Raw genomic sequence first — 20,924 nt, 5'->3', positions numbered from 1 at the left:
TGAAATGCTTCCATAAACAGTATTTCCAGTGTATCCATATCATGATCACAATACTACTGTTGAGAGTAAGATACCTTTTGTGTTCTGTATTTAAATTTCTGAGAGTTTCTCTGAAGTCCTAAACTGATTTGTAAGTATGTTATGTGGGCAGTTTGTTTATTTTCCTCAGTAGTATGGCTTGCCCTTTCAACATCCTTCTGTTGCCAGGTCTGTCAATATTTTTTTTCCTTAAGGTGTTTGCAGAGCTAATTAACCAGCACAACTTCACTGCTACTCTGTATTTTACTGTTGCCTTAGCTGAGAGTTCAGTCCTTGCTAATGTACTTGAATAAAGTACTTCCAGAAGCTGAACTGATGATGCAGCTGGAGTTAGCCTGAAGTCTCAGAGCACGTCCTTCTTGCTTTCCTTGTAGCAATAAGCATTGGTAGAAAGAATTAATGATTTTCAAGGTTACCTTCTAATTTGTGGTGGGTTTATTTCCCATCTGTTTATCTCCTTAACTATTATACCTTGATTTCCAATAATCACTTACAATAAAAAAAAAATATTTTCCATAGGATTTAAATGTAAAAATAAATCTTAAAAAGTCTCTGAGGCTGTTTTGTATCTTCCAGGTGGTTACTGCAACTGTATTCTGGCTTTCTGAAAACTGCAGTTGACCGAAATAATATAGTAAACACACTAATTTAATCTAATACTTCAGTGTGAAATCTGCATATTGCATGAATTAATAGGCTTCAGCATACTTTAAGGTGATTCTCTTTTGTCTCTGTTTAGATGCATCACTACAACACTCGACTAAAAAATCTGTTTAGTGTGTTAAATTATGAACGGACTATAAACAGGAGTTTTATCGGGTCTTCGGTGTTTGGGAAGGATGATATCTACAAGACATGGAAGAAGTTTGTTACAAAGGTTCTTGAATCAGGTGGTGAAATTCCTCATTTCTACTATGTAAAGGTATGTCTTTTTATTTACAAGTTCCAACTAAATTTTCAAAGTCAGCTTCTGCAGATTATAGCTGTATATTGTAGGTGTAATAGCTGTGATCTAAGTGCATAGTTGTTGCTTTTTCACAATAAACTCTTGTGCATACCTAACACAGACTTTTGTTGTTTTTCTGGGGGTAGGGCATTGGTTGGTTTTCGGGGAAGGGAGGAGGGCTGTCCCTGCAGTAGCTCTTCCTTTTCTTGAATATTTTTCTGACCATCTTTCTGTAATGTAGCAGCACTTCTGGACTTTCACTGGCTTTTTGCAGTTACAATTACTTGGGTATAAAAATGAGGCAAAAATATAAACTCATGTATGCTTTTAGAGCCATCTTCCCAAAGTAAAACAAACAAACAAAAAAAGAGTGCTTTGCAGGTTTGAATATGTTGATCATCTTTTTAAAAAAAGGTTTCTTCCACCTCAGTACCACTAGAGTCTGTTTGAAAACAAACACTTGAACTCTGAAGTCTCTCCAAAAAGTTTCTTCTCCCACTTAAAAAAAACAAGTGCTTGTCATATCCTGCTGTTTGAAAGAGCTGCTTCTTAACACTTTCTTTCAGTTATGTCTAGGGTATGTCTTGTGTTTGAGCTCAAATCATAGCTTTTAAATTGGGACACTTTATACAGATCTCTGTAAATTACAGTTTTATGTATGTTACAGTGGGTCTCCTTTCCTGTGCTTATATATGTTGGTTGTCATCCTATCCTGAAATTACTTCTCGTGGTTTCTTGCTGTCTTTCATGCCAGAGGTTCCTGTCATTGACATAGTTCTCCAAAGATTGTTGCTTCTTCAGAAGGTTTTGGATTTTGACCATGACAAGTAAAAACAGAGTTAAAATTCCAATATGAGGTTAAGGGAATAAAAGAACCCCTCTGGTTTGCAGCTTTCCAAAAGCCTAAAGTGTCACCTCAGTGGTCATGTGGGGAGAAAGGTTTCTTAATATATTAAACATATAAAAATATCAGCAATAAACTTTAGTTAAATGATTGAAGGTTCAGTATTATGTTTAAGGTTGCGTATGGTATCATCTTCTGTTAACCAGACGTGATGAAACTGATGGTTTGGTTATCCCTCATAAAGGAAAACTTGTTGACCAGTGAGGAAAAGTTTTTCAGATAAGCAATGAGTTTGTCACAAATTTGGACTAAACGATGCAGTTACCTCCTATCTGATTTATCCTTCAGCCTTGCTTACATACTACAACAAAACTTTTTCCACAGTTTGCTGTGATACTGATGAATACATGATGGAAGCTGTTTCTTTTATTTCAGGCTGATGTGTCCAGGGCTTACGATACCATTCCTCACAATAAACTTGTGGAAGTGATTTCACAGATTTTAAACCCTGAGAAGAGAACTGTCTACTGCATACGGCGCTACGCTGTCATTATGATTACAACAAGTGGAAAAACCAGGAGGTTCTATAAGAGACATGTATGACTTGCTGATTTCTTCTGTTTGCTGCTGTAGATAATTTCTTTCCAAGCAGTATTTTTGTTAATAGGTTTAATTTTAGTCCCAATATGAACTAGGCAAGTCATCTGTAAACCCTTATTTAAAAGTATTGGGATGTTTTCCAGAGGTAGAAAAGCTGCTTTTTACACTGTTTACTGAGCCTTAGTAAGCCTAAAGATAAATGTGTTGTGGAAATATAAATATGTGCAGGAGATGTTTCATTTTAACAACAGCAGAATTGTTGGATTAAAATAATACAATAATGCTAGCCCTCTGACTGTCTCTGAATAAAATAATCTGGTACTGAGTATTTCATCTCTTTTGTCGTTTATTTCTTTACTCTCAATGTACAGGTTTCTACTTTCAAGGATTTTATGCCAGACATGAAGCAATTTGTGTCCAAGCTTCAGGAGACTGAATCGTTGAAGAATGCAATCATAGTCGAACAGGTAAATGTTGGGGAGCTTATTTTCAAATGAAAAATAACACTACAAAAGAATTAGCAGAATGTATATACGTGGTTTGAAATTTTTGGCATAGAGTAGTTTATGCTTCTAGCATACAGGTAAAATTATATGGTATATCTGTGCACATGCAAGTGCAATATACTGTGTGGTGCACAATTCCAGTATCCTACAAAGTGCAGAGAGCCTAGGGAGTATGTAAATAACAATGAAAATAGCTAAATCTGTGATAAAGATGTGTCTGTAGGTTTGGTTTAGCTTTTTTCCAGTGGGCATCCATCTGGTTGAGGTAACTGCCAGACATTACATGAGCAGCACATCCTATTTCAAAATATTTTGCATCTGACAAATGTTTGTGTCACTACATTCATTAAAAAAGATGTGAGAAAAATATAATGTCAGTCTGTGTGTCTGTACACGTGTATTAAATTAGCTTTTTAATACAATTACTCATGATCTGACATGGGTCTGTAAAAACCTGCATGCCTTTGTCTGATGTCTAATCTATGCAAATAGGAATTAGTTTTGCTTTACTTCTCATGAAAACTTTACTGAAGTTACCTAAACTGCTCCAAATTAATTTTATTACTCAATTTTTAACACAAAAAGCTTCATAAATATTGTATGGGTAGTTCTGGATGGAATTGTTGGTAATACGTGGCAAAGAACCAGTTTTGCAGCAGAACTGGCAAATGAGTGTATCTGGATTTGAGGACCATGACAGCTAGAAAAGTCCTGCAAGACAGAAAGTGGACAGAAGACTGAGGTCTCATACATTGTAGTAATCCAGTATAATATACCAGCACTTTAAAATGTTTTAAAATGCTGTATTTTACAATTTTCCTGTGTAACACCAATCAAATCTGCTTTCACTTGTTTGATGTAAGCAGCTTTTTATTATTTATATTCATATCCTGGTGTTGAGTGTTCTGTTTCTTAGTTCAGGGGTGTAAACTACAGCAGTATAACTTTTCATAGAGGTTTATGTGCTTCTTGTAAGTTTGTACTATAATTTTATTTCCAGCATATTTATTTCCAAGGTAAAAATCTTGCTTTGTTTTGTCATTTCTAGAGCTTAACTTTTAATGAGACAAGTTCCAGTCTGTTTTCGTTTTTTCTCCAAATGATACATAACAACATCCTGGTGATTCGGAACAGGTAAAGAAGTTAGTTTTTTATGGTTTATTTGGTTTTTTGTTTTGTTTTGTTTTTTCTGCTAAGTAGCATACTATTAATTGGCTCAGGGTTTTTTTTGATATCTGTCTTTTAGAGATGTTTATTTTATGTTAATTTGAAACCTGTTTTAATCAGTTTAAGCTCCATAACAGCATGAAGAGTTTGGAATCAGTTTTGTGTTTGAGTAAAATCTCTCTTTCCCATCTGGATGATATTAACTATACACAGAATGCAGTATTCAAAAGTGTGTAGTCTGGTTAGTTTAAAGCTACAGTTGTAGTCCAAAAGAGGAGTACTTTAAAATGTATTCCATAGTGGTGGACAAAAGCAAGGTAACATCCAAGCAGTCTTGCAAAAAAAAAAAAAGCTTTGTTAGTCATCCTTTAGTCAATATTAAACCTCTTCTGCATGGCCTTGCTGTTTGGCTAGTTACAATAGAAATAAAAGGCAGAAACAATAGGAGTTAAAATTCCTTGCAACTCTAAAAGTAGGAATCAGATGCTACGGTGGGGAGTAATGCAGATTTTTTTCTTGTGTTGCTAGAAATGCTGATCAGAGACTTGCATTTTGCCTCTAGGTAGCAAATGTTGTACCATGTCTAGAAGGCAAGTACTTAAATAACTTTTCTGTCTACTCAGTCAGGTGTGTTAGAATGAATAGTTTCTTGCTCTTAGAAAAACACCTTTTACTGGAATACTTAATCTTACAGAATTGAGGGAGGGAGAGAAAAGCTTTCCAGGAGGCAAATAGAAGAGTGTTCTTAAGTTTTTCTGGCTTTGATGCTTACAGTCCCTTTGGCAGGGTCATGAGAATGCTGATGTGGCATGCCATTAATAAGGACATAAGTGTGTTTAATAGAAGTTCAATGGTTTTCAAGAAAGCAAAACCTGACAAAGCCAACTTCATACTTAAATTCAGTCACATCTAGCTTGAAAAATACTGTTTGTCTCGGCATGAATTTGCATTTTTTTAAGTAGCCCATTCTTGTTTGTTCAAAAAAAACAAACACCAAAACAGCAAGTAACTTCAGTGAATGAATACTGATGGTTCTCAAAAAGCCATCACAGTCAACATTAGTTTGATGCTTTGAGAAAAATGACGATTTGTAGTGAAATGAGGCAACCAGGTGCCACTAATTGCCAGGGAGTGAGCATGAGCTTGTGCTTCAGGCCTCACCTTTTATTGGCCCCCTAATCCTGCTCATGCGCAGTGGGGGCCCTCCCTAATCAGGCACAGGTGGGCTTGACACAAGCTCATGCCCACTGCCTGGTAATGAGTGGCACCTGGTTGCCTCATTTCACTACAGCGATTGCTGAGCTGAGGACCTAGAGGGAATCTTTTAATGCCATTTCATATATTAATCAAAAGTCTGCAAAAATGTAAAATTACTGCAATAAAAATTTATAGATTACACAAAACATAGGTAAGATGGATGCTAGAATGTATTATGTGGTTCTGATGTCATAGAATTGTCAGGGTTGGAAGGGATCTTAAAGATCATCTAGTTCCAGCCTCCCTGCCATGGGCAGGGACACCTCCTGTTAGATCAGGTTGCTCAGAGCCTCATCCAGCTGAGTATAATTACAGGTAATAAGGGTTAGTATTTCACAGGATTTAATGGGTATACCTAGTTAGAAGTAAGATAGCTTCATGCCTGAGCAGTTTAATGGGGGAATAAATATGATTTACAGTAAATCCAGCTGCATAAAACCAGGTTTAGATTTCTACAAAGAGATGTTGAGTGCACTTTGTTTCATGTGCAAGATCAGTTGTTTTGAAGCTATATTAGATATAACAAAAAATTACAAAGCTTAAATGAAGGGTGGCTCTGCAGCTGAAGGAGGAAAGAGGCATTGTGGTTTGACATCAGTTATACATTGTTTTTCATTTGATGATGGTTATCTGCCAGAGTTTAGTGATAAGAAGGAATATTGTTATTAGTGGGTTATTTTCACTGTTCAAGTTAAAACTTCTGGAGCCATATGTAGATTCCTAGATGAAAGAACAAACAAGTTAAAGGCTAACAAGCATGTAGCATATTTCTTATTAAAACTTACGTTATAATTGGAAAAAATAAGTAAATGTTTGGCTATTGGAATCTTCTTGTTATATGTTTTGGTTTTTGATGGGTTTGTTTTTTTGTGCTTTACTAGGTACTACTTGCAGTGCTGTGGAATTCCACAGGGCTCCATTTTGTCAACCTTACTTTGCAGCTTGTGCTATGGAGACATGGAAAATAAATTGCTCTGTGGAGTACAGCAGGATGGGTAGGGATGCTTTGTTCTGTGCTCTGTTATAGTAATGCATAATACGTTATATGTGGCTTTAGTATATATTCAGTATTGTATGTGTTCATAGTGTATATGGTATAGTTACATGTGTGACATTTTATGTGTAGTTTAATTTTGAATTTCAAGGATTTCCAGATGTCCTTCAGGAAGTGTGGTGCCCACAAAGATCTCTGCAACTTCAGTGCCACTGGGGTTGCTTTGTGGGCAAGTTTTCCAGTTTGTCCTAATATTGGGAAGAAAAGTGATGAAAATAAGCTGTCCTAGGGCTCTGGGTGGCAGACACAGGAATACTGTGAAGAGTCTGACAAGCTCTTCATACATATGTGAGAGTTTATGGTTCTCCCAGACTCATTCCCACAAAATCTGTGATCTTTTGTCCTCAGACAAGATGGGATATTGGTTATACGCTTTCTGATACTTCATGCTTCTGTCTGAGGGCTTTCCAGTCCACCAGCTGTAAATCTTAACATTTTATCAAGGTCATGGTATTATTACAGAGATTTTACAATGCATGCTAGTTCGTGTTTGAAGCCCTGTGTGGATTTTGGTACCTCTTCTAAGTGTTTGTCCCTGCTTGTGCTTGGTTCTTAGGAGCTTGACAGAAAGCTAGCCTGGTAAAATCTTCACCTCTGTATCATAAAAACTTTAGGGTCTCTTTTATCTCCATATAAACTGCACCCCACTGAATCCCAGAGTAGGGTCTTCAGGCAAGTGCTAGACATTGTTGATACCCCTCAAGCTTATCTGCGTTCATACATCTCCCTCCATCACTGTGAATTCTGTCCTAAGAAAGAAAAAAGAAACTAAGAAGGGTATAGGAGTACTCCAGGTAAGTGCGTATGTCTGGTGTGTTTTCTTGGGAGGCTCACAAAAGTTTCAGAATTTTAAGCATTTCTCTACACAGGTAGTAGAGTTCTCAAGTATTAGGATGAGTGCTGTCATGGTACAAGTATAAACAGCTATCTTTTGCTTCCAGAGCATTTTGTTTATACAGACTTGAATTATGAAACTGATTCAGAAGAATACACTTTTTAATGTAGCAGCTGTGTTTATAGAGAGCAGATTTTAGGATGTTACTTAGCTGTCTGTTGAATTATTTTGATAGCTTCATTTGTCCTCAAAGTTAAAAAAAAACACCTGGCTGCTGACTTGGCTCGGCAAAGGTGCAACTGACCCCATCATAGTGATGGTAGCACTCCTACTCCAGAAAAGGAAACTGGACAAGATCATCTCTAGAGCTTCCTTTGTATGAGAAAGGGTTTATCAGAAAAATACAGGCATGCTTGGGGTCTGAAATCTGTTGAAAAAGAAAATTGTAGCCCTCATAGTGGTAGACTGTAATCTGTTCTACTTTCAAGTTATAGCTTCACAAGAAAGTTATAACGTAGTAAAAAAAAAATACAGAATTAGAGCACACTAGGAATCTGATACCTTCTTGTGTACCTGGTACTCCACCTCCTTTCCTTGTAATGTGTATTAAAATACTGCAAATTCTACCTTGGAAAAGTGTAAAACCCTGCATTCAAGAAGTTACTGCAGAATAATGTATATATGTTGTATATTCCTATTATGTTTATTGTAGCTTTCTGGGTTGGTTTTTTTTTTCATTTATTTTTAGGAAAGAAGAAGAACTGAGAATTTTTTCATGAGACTCATTTTGGAGATGATACTCATCTCTGTTTTCTTGAGAATTAAAATGGGTGTGTTATTGCTCTAAAGAGAATGACAAAAATTTGAAAGGATTAGATATCAGCAAATCTAACATCCGTTTTTTCTTGATTACAGAGTCCTAATACGTCTCATTGATGACTTTTTACTGGTTACACCACACTTAATGCAGGCAAGATATTTTCTAAGGTATGTTACTAAATACATAACCTTCAGAGCAAAAAGCATTAACATCTTTTGGGGCATTCTTTTTCATCCTTTTACATGCTTATACATGTAGGTTTAGATAAGTGCCCAGGCTGCTACCTTAGTGGAGCTTCTAGCAGCAATTAGTAAAGCAGACTAACCAAAGGAGCTAACAGTTGTCTTTTAAGACCATTTTCTCTCAGTTTTCAAAGATGTCTCAGCTACTTAAAATGTTTTTAGTGAACAGGCACACAGCTATGTTCTACTCCCCAATAAATGCAACTTTACTCTAATCCAATATTGCTAAAAATTTTCTAGTCATTAATATTCTGGGTTGAGTATTTCTAGATCCTGATAGCACAGCAGCCTGTAGGTCACAGAAGTTTTCAAACATAAGTTCTTTAAAATGCTTCAAAACTACCTTTTTCAAGAAAAAAATTGGCCCCAAAGAGGTTCCTGGTTACCATGGGTATGAATACATGGTCAATATCCAAGAAGACTAATGCTGATGCCAAAAGCAGTTTTAAGTATTCAAAGAAAAGCTTAGCATCTGCAATGCAGTCTTGTTGGATCATGCTTTTCAGTGGTCAGAAAGATGCAGCTCTGTTGCGACCCTGAAAGGTGATAGGAAAATCAGTTAGGTTTTGGTTTGAAGTGTAAATTGTATATAGTGTGCTTTGAAGACCTCATTTGTCCTCATTTCCATATTAGAACAGAAAGAAATGTCGAGGGACGTGTGGATTTACAGTCCTGGAAATGATAACTTAAAGTAAGCAGCTGAGGATGCCTCAAGTTATTTATCTCTATAACATCTTTTTAGCATATTGTCACTTGCAGTAGCATTGCAGATACTACCTGCTTGTCCTTTGAGGTTAGCAGCATTTTTGTTCTGTAACAATTTCTGCACCAGCTGTGTTGGTTTGCTGTAGACAAGTAGCATCTTCTGTGCAAGTTTTCCAGAACTGCTTAGAGATCCTAGAACTCTGCCACAAGTAGAGTAGTAATAGTTTTTTTCTAATGTACTATTAGAACTAAGGGACTCAAGAAATTGATTTTGAGGAGACAGCATTATAAATGTTACTCCTCAGCAAAGGATTAAGCTTGCACATGAATGCATCACCAAGACAAACTGCTTCTTGTCCATGAGGTGGCACTGCTGCCACTGATCCAGTGTGTAGTAGGCAATCAGCAGTCATTCTGACAATCAAAACGTCTTTAGGGAAAGCTTAGTGGAGAAAATTCAAAACTTTCCATCTGACAAATGTGGTTCCTGTTATGTGGCTTCTCCTTGCTTTCCTTAACTTTTAAAACCAGCAACTCTTCATCTGTTTTTTCCCAGTTATTTAGATCTAAATGGTTTGCTGTTAATGTGTTTTATGCAGTTTGTCTCAAATGTTAAGCTCTTAATTTGCATTAATCTATAAAAGGTTTTCTCCATTATCCTCAAATCTTTAAGCTTATTTATTTATTTGGTGTATTTATTTACCTCTAATATTTTCAGTTTTGTTTATTTCTGGCTGGCTCCTTAACCTAAAAAGTTGGTCTGGGTTCCCTTTATTCTTTGGTTTCTGTCCTTTTATCCAAGACTGGATATTTGTCTTGCAGCATGGTAAAGTTTTTTGCTTTCGGTGGGTGGGAATTAGTCTATCTGTTTGTGTCTTTTTTAGGACTCTAGCAACAGGCATTCCTGAGTATGGCTTCTTAATAAACCCCAATAAGACAGTCGTGAATTTTCCTGTTGATGATATCCCAGGATGTTCCAAATTTAAACAGCTGCCAGAATGTCGGCTGATCCCCTGGTGTGGCTTATTATTAGATATACAGACACTTGAGGTGTACTGTGATTACTCCAGGTAAGTACAGTTGTATAATCCTGCACCGGCTTTACAGTGCAAGAAGGACAAGGGTGTCTTGTGAATGGTGGAGTTGAATTAACTGCAGAATAACAGATTTTACAGTTCTGTTTCTTATACTGTAATTTAAACATTTTATTCTGTGTAGCCTACTATTTTCTTCATTCCATCCTGGTGGAATGTACGTACCATTACTGATTGTGGCAGAGGTCACTGGTGAGCAGAAGTCATTCACCACAAGGTGACTAGAAATTTCTGAGAAAATTTATTAAATCACCTCAGTTCAGCCTCATTTACCATTATGCACTTTATTGTACCAAATATTGTACAGTTACATTTATTACTCTGAAATTGTGGGTTTTATTTCAGCTATCTGGCAGTCAAGTGTTATGTGAACTACAGTTTGGGATTAATTTTGTATAGGCTAGAATGACTGGTAATCCTTTCAACATCAAAGGTGTTCCCTCTGGTATACTTCATGTGTTAGTGCAGGGAGAGGTAACCTGTATTTAAACAAGCAACCTCAGCTATGTACACAAAGGAGTCTGAAGTGGTATAGAACTCAAGATGGGATGATATCTCCTGCTGAAAGGCTCCTTGGACCCTTTATAATGACAAGAGTCCATACAAGAGATGGCATTAGATGTTTCCTAAAGATTAACAAGAAACAACTATTTAAACTGGAGGATAATATTGCTGTGGTACAATGATATTTAGTATAAACAGCCCATGCATACATTTAAGTGGGAAATTAGGATGAGGTTTTCCACCACAAGTGGTGGTGTTCATCCAGTAGTCTTCTAAAGCTTAGGAAAGGAATTTATATGACATGATTTTCTGTAATAACAGAGGACTAAAATTGATGGCCAAAGAGTTTTATTCACTAGCTGTGTTTCTGAATGGATCAGTTTACATTGATGAGGGCATTGGTGCTGCTGCTCTGGAGACACTAATTAATCATCACAATCCTGAGGGTATTTGTTAAAAGGGCTGCCCTGCTTTTGATAAGCTTGACTTAAGCAACTAAAGCACCAGGGTGAACTGAGGTGGCTGTCAGCCTAAGCTCCTCTGTTGTCATGGATCACAGAGTATAGCTGGGTTGTCGCTGGAGTCATTAATGAGATTAATGAGATGAATAAGATGATTTGTTCCAGAAATACATCCAATTTGTGTTTAAGGTTATTGGTTTGCTTTTTTTAACAAAGGTGAATTATTCAGCCCCAAGGTATTGAAATAATTTCTTAGCTAATAGGCGTAATGCTAGTGTTTCTAAATTGAATTTAGTTATAGTAATCTTCTAGCTACTGGCTCATTGATTAGTAGGCAATATCTGTAACATGAAGATAAATGAGGCTTCCTTTACAGAATTTAATTTAGTCTGTAAGCCTATAGAGATTTTATAACTAATTTTTTTTCTAATAATTTTTTTCTAGTTATACCTGTACTTCTATCAGATCAAGTCTTTCCTTCAATTCAAGTAGAACAGCAGGAAAAAACATGAGATACAAATTGATTACAGTCCTCAAACTGAAGTGCCATTGTTTATTTCTTGATTTACAGGTAAGCATATGGAAATGAAGTTTACAAATATTGTGGCTAGTGACAGAATATTAAAACTGTTTTGAGTTCTATCGAAAGAGTTGATTTTGAGATGTAATACACAATAACTTGGAAATGTTGACATAAATTAAAACGTGTGGCACCTCAGCACTTTCCAGAAATGAGCCTTCACAATACTTTTACTTAGATGCATAATAGAAATACATGAAATTTAACATAAAATGGTTTTTTTTTTTCCCTCTAGATCTCTAAATCACCTTACGGTGTTGAACTTGAACAAATCATGACATGACACTTTAATATTCCTCTAGTTCTATTTCTGTTTTGTTCTAGATCAACAGCCTCAGAACAGTTCTCATTAACATCTACAAGATATTTTTACTTCAGGCTTACAGGTAGGTCATTGTCTTCTGCAGTAAACCCCAAATATTTCATTACTCTTTTTTGACACAGGGAGGAGCTACAGGTTAGGAAAAAGTGTGCCATAAAAATCTGCAGTGATGAGTGTCAATAGTAAAGTCACCTTATTCTCGTTTCAAAACTCTTCCTACACAATATTAGATATATTAGTATATGGGATTATATCGGTGTACTTGGGACAGTTTGCTAAATGGATTTTCATTTTGTCTGGGTATTGACAGCTGACCTCAGGAAAAGCAGTCTGCTTTGCTCCAGGAGGATGACAAGAAGCTTAATTGCTCATTAACCCGTTTATATTTAGAACTTTGTATCTATTAAAATCATACCAAACTTTGACCTGTATAACTTTGCCTTAAGCAAGGTTTCATTTTACCAAGTTAAATGCAGTTTCTTAGCTGCTGATAATGACTGAATTACTGAATTGCTTCTTAGCTGGTAATACCTTTTTGATTTTTGTGAGCTGTTGAAATGACATTTTAGTTTTGTTCTTAAATTCAGCATGGTTCACATTTCCCCTGTATCATCCTTGTATCCAAGAAGTGTTACTGGACTTGTCTAGTACAGCAATGTTATGTCAGACTCTTGGAAGTTTTTGTTGTGAATTGACTTAAGGTATTTCTGTGATGCTGAACATTATGACTTAGTTATTTCTGTTTGCTTTTATGGTAACACTCCAACAAAGGTCTTTAGTTTAGATTACCTTTAAAAAACTGTCCACCCTGCTAACAGCATGTCAGGTTTATTCAGCCAGAGCTCTCTGGTAGTTATGTTTATCCTTTTAAGTATTTTAAAATGTCGCAATGTCTTGACATGATTATGCTTACACTGGGTTTATTAATAAACACATACATACATTGTTGAGTAGTTAAAAATCAGCATTGTAACTGTTGCTGTATTCAGCACAAGCAGAATTGTAGTGCTGGAGAAAAAAGAAAATGGAAAAAACCCCAGCAGTTTTAAAATGTATCCAAACAGAGGGTAAGGGAGCATGCAATACAAGTAATTTCCATAGGTCTTGGTTTAAAATAGACAAAAAGGTGGTAACCTTGGTTTGTGGAAAAATACACTACTTGGAGGTCTGTTTTCCTGAACAACAGAAATTGTTGTGGGTTAGGTTCGGGGTTTTTTTCTCAGGAGGGGGGAGGGTGGCTTGTTACATTTTTTTCTTCCTTTCACGTTCTCTCATGTGGCTGTTTTCTGTCTGCACGGTCCATGGTATGGAATTGGTGAGGATGTGTAGTTTGACTTTCCCTGCAATAAAACAGTCATTATCCTCAGAAGAGTGGCAAGGCTGATGGCTTCAGGATCTTCTTGCAGCACAGAATTATCAAACAAACACCACAAGTGTCTGGTACTCCAGGGAAGTGTATTTATGGGCGAGGTGTCATATGCTAACAAGTGGTAGCATAAAGTGGTAGCTAAAGACTGTTGGTCCTTATAAGTGTTGTATAGTGCCCTAGGTATGTAATCATAGTTTCACTTGAAATTGCAATTTATTTGTGATTAAATAGGCTGGTTTTGTGAACAGGTTCCACGCTTGTGTTCTCCAACTTCCATTCAACCAGAAAGTTAGAAACAATCCTTATTTCTTCCTAAAAATCATCTCTGAGACTGCAACGTGCTGCTATGCTATACTGAAAGCAAAAAATGCAGGTATAGTATGCTAATGGCAATCAAGTAGTGTGCTTTGGCTTGCAGTTATTTTAGAGAAAGAAAATGTTTTGAATGCACAGTCAGGTTATGGGATTTTGAGATAAAAGTCAAGAGTTAAAAATAACAGGACAGATTTTACGGTGCTTTTTTTCCCCTTAAACTCAGTTTTCTGAAGATACCAAAATATTTCATGTTTTAGTTTTTATTTCTCTGATAACATAAGATATTTCATTGACTACATAGGTTTTTAGTAAAAAATCTTGACTAATTTTATAGTAATAGAGGAAAGGTGAGAAATACTTCCTAATGAGAATTTTCAGTGATATTATTTTCCTGTTCTGTCTCTAGAAGTTGCTTTAGGTAGCAAAGGTGCAACTGGCATATTCCCGTCTGAGGCAGCAGAATGGCTCTGCTACCATGCCTTTACTGTCAAACTGTCAAACCACAAAGTTGTTTACAAATGCCTGCTTAAGCCTCTACGGATCTGTAAGTATTCAATTCTTTTTACAGTTTTAGATATGGATAATTAAAATAAAACCTGGAATCTAACTGGGTTTAAAATTTTCTCATAAAATGTTCTAAAATGTACATGAGTGAGTTTTCCGATTGTGATCAATCTTACAAAAGGTGAGTAGGTAAATTAAGGTGGTGTGTTTTTCAGCACTGCACGTTGTATAGGCTTATTCTTATGGAACAGTTGTTGATACTTGGAACTCAGGAAGTTTGTACAGCTCAGAAAGTGTGGTAAGATTGGGTTAATCCTATAAGCATTCTCAACAGGCTTAGCTAAATGAAATATTAATGTTCAGTTTTCTGTCTTTAAAAAGGTAGATTAACTGATAACTAAATACATTCCTCCTACACTGTAAACTCTCACCTTAAAAAGTATAAAAGAGGTCACTTGGGAGCTGAAGAACTTGCTGCTCTGTATGTGCTATATTATAACCAAGTTGAGTGCTACTGGCAAATCTCTGGCTTAGTGAGAGAAGCTATCTGTGTAAGTGGCTTCTGGAGAGCTCTGTCTTTGGCTGTGATATCTGTCCCCAGGCCAGTGTCAGAAATGATAGAATTTTCAGTTTTAAGATATTAAAAGTGAATGGCAGTGGGTTTTCATGAAGTGGTCAGTACTGTTGTCAGAATTTAGCTGCAGTTAAGGCCAGACTTTCAACACCAACACTAATTCCATTCTGAATGAATCATTACTTGGGTGGTTTTATTATACAATGCCAAGAAGTTCTTCAGTCTACTTCCAAAACAGGCCCTGTTTGATTTGAAATGTATCTTAAGCTTCCCTTGATACCTGTATTGGGGCCCAGAGCCCCCAAAAGAAAGCAGTTCTTCTGGAAGAAAGGAGAACTTTCCATATCAAAGCTTGCAGCAATACCTGAGTGCAAGCACTCTGGTTTTTGGTGGTACAGTGTGAATGTATCAAAGTAGGCACTGTGAACATTCACAGGAAACAGCATGATGGTTGGGATTGCACCAGGCACATGCCTGATAGCTATGGAATTTCTGTATGGAACAGAACTCTAGCAGCCTCTCCCAGAGAAACTCCTTCTCTGAGTTACACACTGACACCAAAACCAGAGGCACCACGTCTGAGTGCTGCTGCTGAGAAGTTGTTTCTGTTCAACCTCTCCAGAAGGAAAGCAAGCCTGCCTCTGGGAAGGGAAGAGATGAGTGCTTGCTTCACTTGGAGAGGACAAACTGAAGAGCTGAGTAGAGAATGCAGGAGTCATGCCCAGTAGGATGATAAAAGCTCCAGTCTTTTCTTGGAGCTTTGTTACTTCTTTAGGATCCATATAGATCACATCTGAGTTTTCATCTTGAATGCTGAAGGTTTTCCTCTTGGGATCTTTGATTGACAGACCACAATCCAAGTGAGAGCTCCCCTATCCCTCTCTGTGTATGCTTTGTTGTTGAATTGGATGGTATATTCAGGGTGGAGAGGCAGCCCCAGGAGGCTTTATTGGTCAGCAGAATCTTTTCTTCCATGAATGTGTGCATCTGCCATAAAAGTGGTCTCTGCTCTCCACAAAATCACACCACCACAGATAAGAGGGAAAATGAGCTGAGAAGTAGGGGTGGAATTTTCCTGGTTTGAATAATGATTGTCATGAAGTTCCTTGTGCTGTAGCCATATAGCCCCTGGCCCCAACCACAATACTGACCTGTAACTTGGATGTGGTCCAGCCTAACTCTGTACACACGGCTTCTAACCCAAGAAGGGGAAGCTGACCATCTATCAGTTGACTTCTCTGGCAGTGACAATTGCCCTTCTTTGAGATAGAATCAGTTCTTTGCATCCGTAAGATCAAGAGAACTCTTCCTACAACAAGGCCCAGATTCTTTTGGAAACAACTGAAAAACAAAGTACACTGCTGAAAGATCAAGGGTTCAGTGATTTTTTTTCCTAGTGACTGCCTAAATAATTAGCAGGCTGGAACTTGGTTTTTTCTGTGAAATTTTAAAGATGGAAGCGTTTTATGTGATTAATCAATGGGTCACTGGAGCCCAAGTAACTGAAATGCCATTTCTGAGGGATCTCTGTTTGCTTATAGCCCCCTGTCCCACCTGTGCTGCAAGGGCTGATGCAATACTTGGCAGAGCACTTCTATAGTTGCTGGTTTTCTGAAAAACTTCCAAAACATCTCCTAGGTAGTTTGGCAGGAGGGTAGCTTTTTGGGGTCAGCTTGCCATGTAACTTGTGTTCTTCACCAGTGACTGTAATTTTGAGAAGTGCTTTGTCTGCATGTATATTTGCTTCCCACCCACCTTCCTCCTTCCTTTAAGAGTTGGTTGAGGCTTTTAAAATAATTTCAGATTGCTTTTGGAAAGAAACTGAGAAGGCACTGAATGTCCTGCATAGAGGCTGAGTAGGAAGGAGGGTGAGGCACCAGAGTGCTGGTACTTTAAAGCTGTACAAAGACACCATATGATCTGTGGTCATAATTCATATACATATCCTTGGTGTGAAAATGCATCATAACCCCATGTCTCCAGGGTCTCCAAGACAAATAAAGGCTATTTTTCAGTCACTTGATTCTGCACGGTGTTTTTATTCATATTTTCTTCCAAATTTAATAAGATACTAAGTCTCCTAGTACTGGAGGAATGTACTAAAATCCATTTAAAGAAACAGTGATTGGTAGTTTTCTATCCTGTCTTACAAGTTAGCTTTGTTTGGCCTGCATCAGACTTATTCCTGGGTCATGTTGTTGTAATCAGAACATCCTGCTGTAGAAAAGGTTATTACAAAGCTGAATATTATGTAGAGATACTGGAGCTGATTTTAAACACTTACACACACTTACTTCTGTAAATCAGGTAGCACATGTGTATAGCAGGGTAACTGTGACAGGGAAGTCCCACAGGAAGTTCTCAAGTGTGTTCCTGTAAAGTTAGCTCAGTATTTCTGTGTGGCACTGCAATCTGTAGCACAGAGATAACTGAGGCTGCTAACAGTGCCTGTGTTGACTTAACAGCCACACTTTTTGTTGTCATTTTGGAGTTTGTATTGGCTATATAAAACCTATTAGTCCTGGAAGATCATGTTGTTTACAGGAATTAGTATAAATTTAATAATTTTTCATATGTCCCTGCACATGTCTTTCCATTACTCTCCAGAGGAATCAATACCAAGCTCCTAGATTTTGGGGAAGAGGTTCTACCTGCCATTCCAGAACCTGTTAAATATCAACATCAGGGGCTTGTCAGTTCGAGTTGTCATCATTCTTCAGAGTTAGGTATTTAGAACATGGTTACTCTTTAACATGACTCCTATTATTATCAGTAGGAAAAGGAGCAAGAGTCTTTCCTTATCATGATAAGATATAAATACATCATCTATGGCCTTTGCAAATACAGAACAAATCTTTATTGAGCACTTCTGTGTTTCTGCATCATTGACAATTTTGCTAACTCTGTTTAGGTAATGGACTTAAACTGTTGCTAGGATTTGACATGTTCTTCCTAATCTTTAAAAAGTCCTTAATATTGTCTATGATTTTGTTGATGGTAGACTCAGTGACCTTCTGTGTTTCAAAACTGTTACGTCTTCATATAAAAATGCCATTCCTGATCTAAAAGCCTTGTTTAGTCTCAGAAATTTTCACCTTAAGGGTGGCCTTTCAATTAGGTTCTCTTCTCTTACAAGGAAACACAAAAATGAGAATTCCTGTTGCCAGTGTTAGAGCAAAAGGTGCATTTTCTATGTTAATTTTTTTTGTTAATTTTTTTTTTAATATGTGAGTTCCAAGCATAGGAATTTCAGATATGTCATATCTGAAAGTAGAGGGGAAAAAGAAAGAGGTAATACCTTCCTGCTGTAGGTAACCAGATAAGGACCTGTCCCTTGTCCTTAGCATTGCTTAAAACAGGGTTTTTCAAAGTAACTGTGCTTTGACAAGGCCTTTTTTGGTGGTTATAGTTGTTGGATAAATGGTCTTACAGTTTAAAAAAAATATAAATTCTAAAATACAAACAAGGAAGTGTTACAAGGACGTAGTATGAAGAATTTTCTTCTTGGTTTTCTTACTTTGTTAATATTTTAACATGTTTTTAACTTTATTAACCTGAATTAGGTGTTCAAGAATAGGAGCATATTTTATTATAGCTTTTTTTACCATCTTATTCCAGATGTTCCAACTTCTTAATTGGATTCAACTAGTATTGATTTCATTATTAGTGTTTTCCCTGAAACAAAATTGTTAGTTGCTTGCAATAGTAAAGAGTTGTTTCTGATATTTTGGTAGGCAAGATGCAGCTATTCAAGAAGATCCCAAAGGATACCATGGCATTGCTAAAGACAGTGACAGAACCATCCCTTTGCCAAGATTTCAGAGCTATTCTGGACTGAAGTTTATTCCATAATTTTCCAGGTTTGAAAATAAATGCTACATCTTTAGATTACTTTTCTCTGTAGTTTGTTTTGGTTGAGTGGACTGAAAACAACTTGGAAAACTTCTACTTTTTTTTCTCAGATACAGCAAGAGCAGACAGTTTTGTTAATATCTTCTTGCCTGTAAATTCACAGGCTGCTTGAAGTAATTGGCTTTGTTTCGTTCAGTAGCTCCCATCTTCCTGATGAAGGCATCCTTATGTTTTGTACAAACAGATCTACTTTTGGTTTTTCAGTGTTTTGTTTCTGAAGAACTGTTCTTTGCTTCTCTGTGTTGCAAGTCTGTTTTATAATAAAATGTCTGGATAATTGCAGTAATACGTACTTGTCTCCAGTACCTTTATTTTAGAGTAATCTTTAACATCCTGTGCAGCTGGGTTGTGTCCTGAAGGACAATTACACCTGCCCAGGACAAGTGCATTTCATGGCACTATCTGGCAAGATATACAGGTTTATGCTTCAGAGAGCATTAATATATGCCAAAATTTCAGCATATGAAACAGTGTATGTTTTCTATACTTTGAATACTAGGTGGCATTTTTAATACAGTGATACACAGAACGATGGCAGTGCATTTATAACTATAAAACATAAGTTCTTGATTAGATAATACACTGAGTAGATTACTTTTCTGTCTGCATTTCATTTTCTTTATTTGGGTTTATCTTTGGCTCTATAATGTTACCAAAGTGCTATTTAGCCTTGGTGTTGGCATGGTGAGCACAGCTGAATTTTGCCCTGTGGCTGCTCTGATAAAACTGCCCGTATGTTTTTTTTTTTTACTCCTCCAGGTTTGCAGTTGAATATGCATTGCTTTGATGCAGAGCTATTTTATTAGGATTTTTTTCTGTCTCTCTTACAACCTCAACAGCAGCCTCTGGGAGGTTTTCTCAAAGCAGATAGAGGGTATCTTACTGGAGTGAAACACAATACAGGCAATATTACTCAGTAGAGGATTGGTAGCACAGCTCCTAGAAGCAAATTTGCAGTATTGAAGGCTGTCTGTGAACATCATAACTCCATGCAAACTGTCAAAATATAATCAGTCATATAGTTGTAGGGATTTTTCTTTCTATGAACTAGCACTGTTAAAATAAAAATAAGCAAAAAGCCACAGACCAATTGCTCTGATAGGATAGAGAGCAGATGAAGAACAACCCAGTTGCTCCTCAGACAGCAGCTCAGACATTTAAAATCCTCCATCCCTCACACTGCTCTGCAGTGATGTGAGGGAACACCACCATGGAAACATTGCATGAGAGAGGCCTGGCAGTGCAGGAAGATTTGTTGAATTGGATTGTGTGGCAGAAGAAGCAATGAGATGCTCCAGTGAGGGATGGGATCCTTGGCAGGGATGAGACTTGAGCACTCAGAGAACTTCCTACACTTTGGCTGGAGCTGTTTTTTTCCTGGGCCTGTTCACCCCCTATCCTGACTTGTTTTCAGCTGTGTTTTCCTTCCTTCCTGCTTCACTTCCCCTCTCCTGCTCTAGTAGTGGGTGAACCAAATTTTGACTTTTTGCCACTTATGGCATGGGCCCTGTGTGTTTTGTATAATGCAGAAAGTTGTGCTGGTGGGCAGCAGTAGAGATGAATGCAAACTTACTGTGTCCTGGTCGCTGTGTTCTGTAGGAGCCTTCAGGGAAGTTGAGGCAGAGGAGCCTGATTATTTCCAGAAAGCTAATAAGCATGCCTGTTTTCAAAGCATACTTTGGAATAAGGGTTAAGCAGCCTGAGTGGATACCTTATAGAATCACAGAATGGTTTGGGATGGAAGGACCTTAAAGATCATCTTGCTCAAAGCCCCATCCAGCCCCTCAGTCTAACTGCACTGTGCAATCTGTGTTGCGAATCTCTGTGCAGTTTACCTTCCTGGAGGTTTTGTATGGAAAGCAAAAGTGGGCTGGAAAGGAACAGGATAGGGCTGGAAACTGTTTTTTAGTGTTTCTCTGCAGAGCTGGCACAGAGGACTTTGGCAGAAGCCTGTCTAGAGAAAATCATTGTGTCTGGGTACATCCATCAGTCATATCCCATTCCCCATTGCTTCCTTTTGGGAGGAGGTTATGTGACTCACAATTTGAGGTAAGTATCAAATTTTGCGATGTAGGAAGTTGCCTGTGTTCAAGAAGGAATAGCTTTTCTCTCTGCAACTTTTCTCTATTTATTGTTTTCTGATAATTTGCATCCCTCCTTATTAACAGTGCTGCTGCAATTCTTTCTCTGAAGCTTTTTCCATTAACAGGTACTTGAACTTCTTGTCTTAGTGCTGGAGATTCTGTTTAAGGCTGAATATCATCATGCCTGTAT

At 37.3% G+C, this 20,924-nt stretch overlaps 1 protein-coding gene across 1 annotated transcript in view; it reads left to right on the top strand.

Annotated features, from left to right (window-relative positions):
• TERT (telomerase reverse transcriptase) overlaps positions 1–18,576 on the top strand; it is a 30,453-nt gene extending 11,877 nt beyond the window's left edge. Inside the window, exons 6-17 of the mRNA XM_030445046.1 lie at positions 779–961; positions 2,265–2,426; positions 2,801–2,896; positions 3,984–4,069; positions 6,241–6,354; positions 8,164–8,235; positions 9,900–10,085; positions 11,519–11,645; positions 11,979–12,040; positions 13,594–13,718; positions 14,067–14,204; positions 18,473–18,576. Of these exons, the coding sequence (XP_030300906.1) occupies positions 779–961; positions 2,265–2,426; positions 2,801–2,896; positions 3,984–4,069; positions 6,241–6,354; positions 8,164–8,235; positions 9,900–10,085; positions 11,519–11,645; positions 11,979–12,040; positions 13,594–13,718; positions 14,067–14,204; positions 18,473–18,576 (1,455 nt within the window). The remainder of the gene's footprint in view (positions 1–778; positions 962–2,264; positions 2,427–2,800; positions 2,897–3,983; positions 4,070–6,240; positions 6,355–8,163; positions 8,236–9,899; positions 10,086–11,518; positions 11,646–11,978; positions 12,041–13,593; positions 13,719–14,066; positions 14,205–18,472) is intronic.
• Positions 18,577–20,924: the final 2,348 nt, after the last annotated feature.

The sequence above is a fragment of the Calypte anna genome, chromosome 2 (genome assembly GCF_003957555.1).
Source record: "Calypte anna isolate BGI_N300 chromosome 2, bCalAnn1_v1.p, whole genome shotgun sequence".
In the NCBI taxonomy this organism is placed as follows: domain Eukaryota; kingdom Metazoa; phylum Chordata; class Aves; order Apodiformes; family Trochilidae; genus Calypte; species Calypte anna.
The sequence above is the reverse complement of the archived record's forward strand: the minus strand, read 5'-3'. Positions and strand labels throughout refer to the sequence as shown.